The 383-nt window shown below is 62.4% G+C and overlaps 1 protein-coding gene across 1 annotated transcript in view; it reads left to right on the forward strand.

Annotated features, from left to right (window-relative positions):
* Positions 1–3: 3 nt before the first annotated feature.
* The window catches only part of LOC103619000 (death effector domain-containing protein), a gene marked incomplete at its 5' end in the record, with an annotated part of 12673 nt that continues 12293 nt past the window's right edge, over positions 4–383 (forward strand). Inside the window, one exon of the mRNA XM_017739027.1 lies at positions 4–109. Within this exon, the coding sequence (XP_017594516.1) occupies positions 4–109 (106 nt within the window). The remainder of the gene's footprint in view (positions 110–383) is intronic.

Here is a 383-nt window from a genome sequence, read left to right on the forward strand (position 1 = left end):
GCGATATACGTCGCTGTCGCGATATATCGCGATATATGGAGGTATTGGGGTCACGTCATCACCCGCCACGAGCTGCTGCCCTACGTCAGCCTCAAGTGGAGGCGGCCCAGTGAGTGCTTGTCGCGATATATCGCGATATGTGGGGTCGCTGTCGCGATATATCGTGATATATGGAGGTATTGGGGTCACTCCGTCCCCCGCCACGAGCCGCTGCCGCAGCCCCAGGGGGGCAGGCGGGTCGGGAGGGGCTGTCGTGATAGCGGCCCCATGTCGCGATAGCCCGTCCCCTGTCGCGGTAGCCCGTCCATGTCGCGATAGCCTGTCCCCTGTCGCAATAGTGGACCTGTGTCGCAATAGCAGCCCTGTGTCGCGATAGCCCGTCC

The sequence above is a fragment of the Corvus brachyrhynchos genome, unplaced genomic scaffold (genome assembly GCF_000691975.1).
Source record: "Corvus brachyrhynchos isolate BGI_N302 unplaced genomic scaffold, ASM69197v1 scaffold417, whole genome shotgun sequence".
In the NCBI taxonomy this organism is placed as follows: Eukaryota; Metazoa; Chordata; class Aves; order Passeriformes; family Corvidae; genus Corvus; species Corvus brachyrhynchos.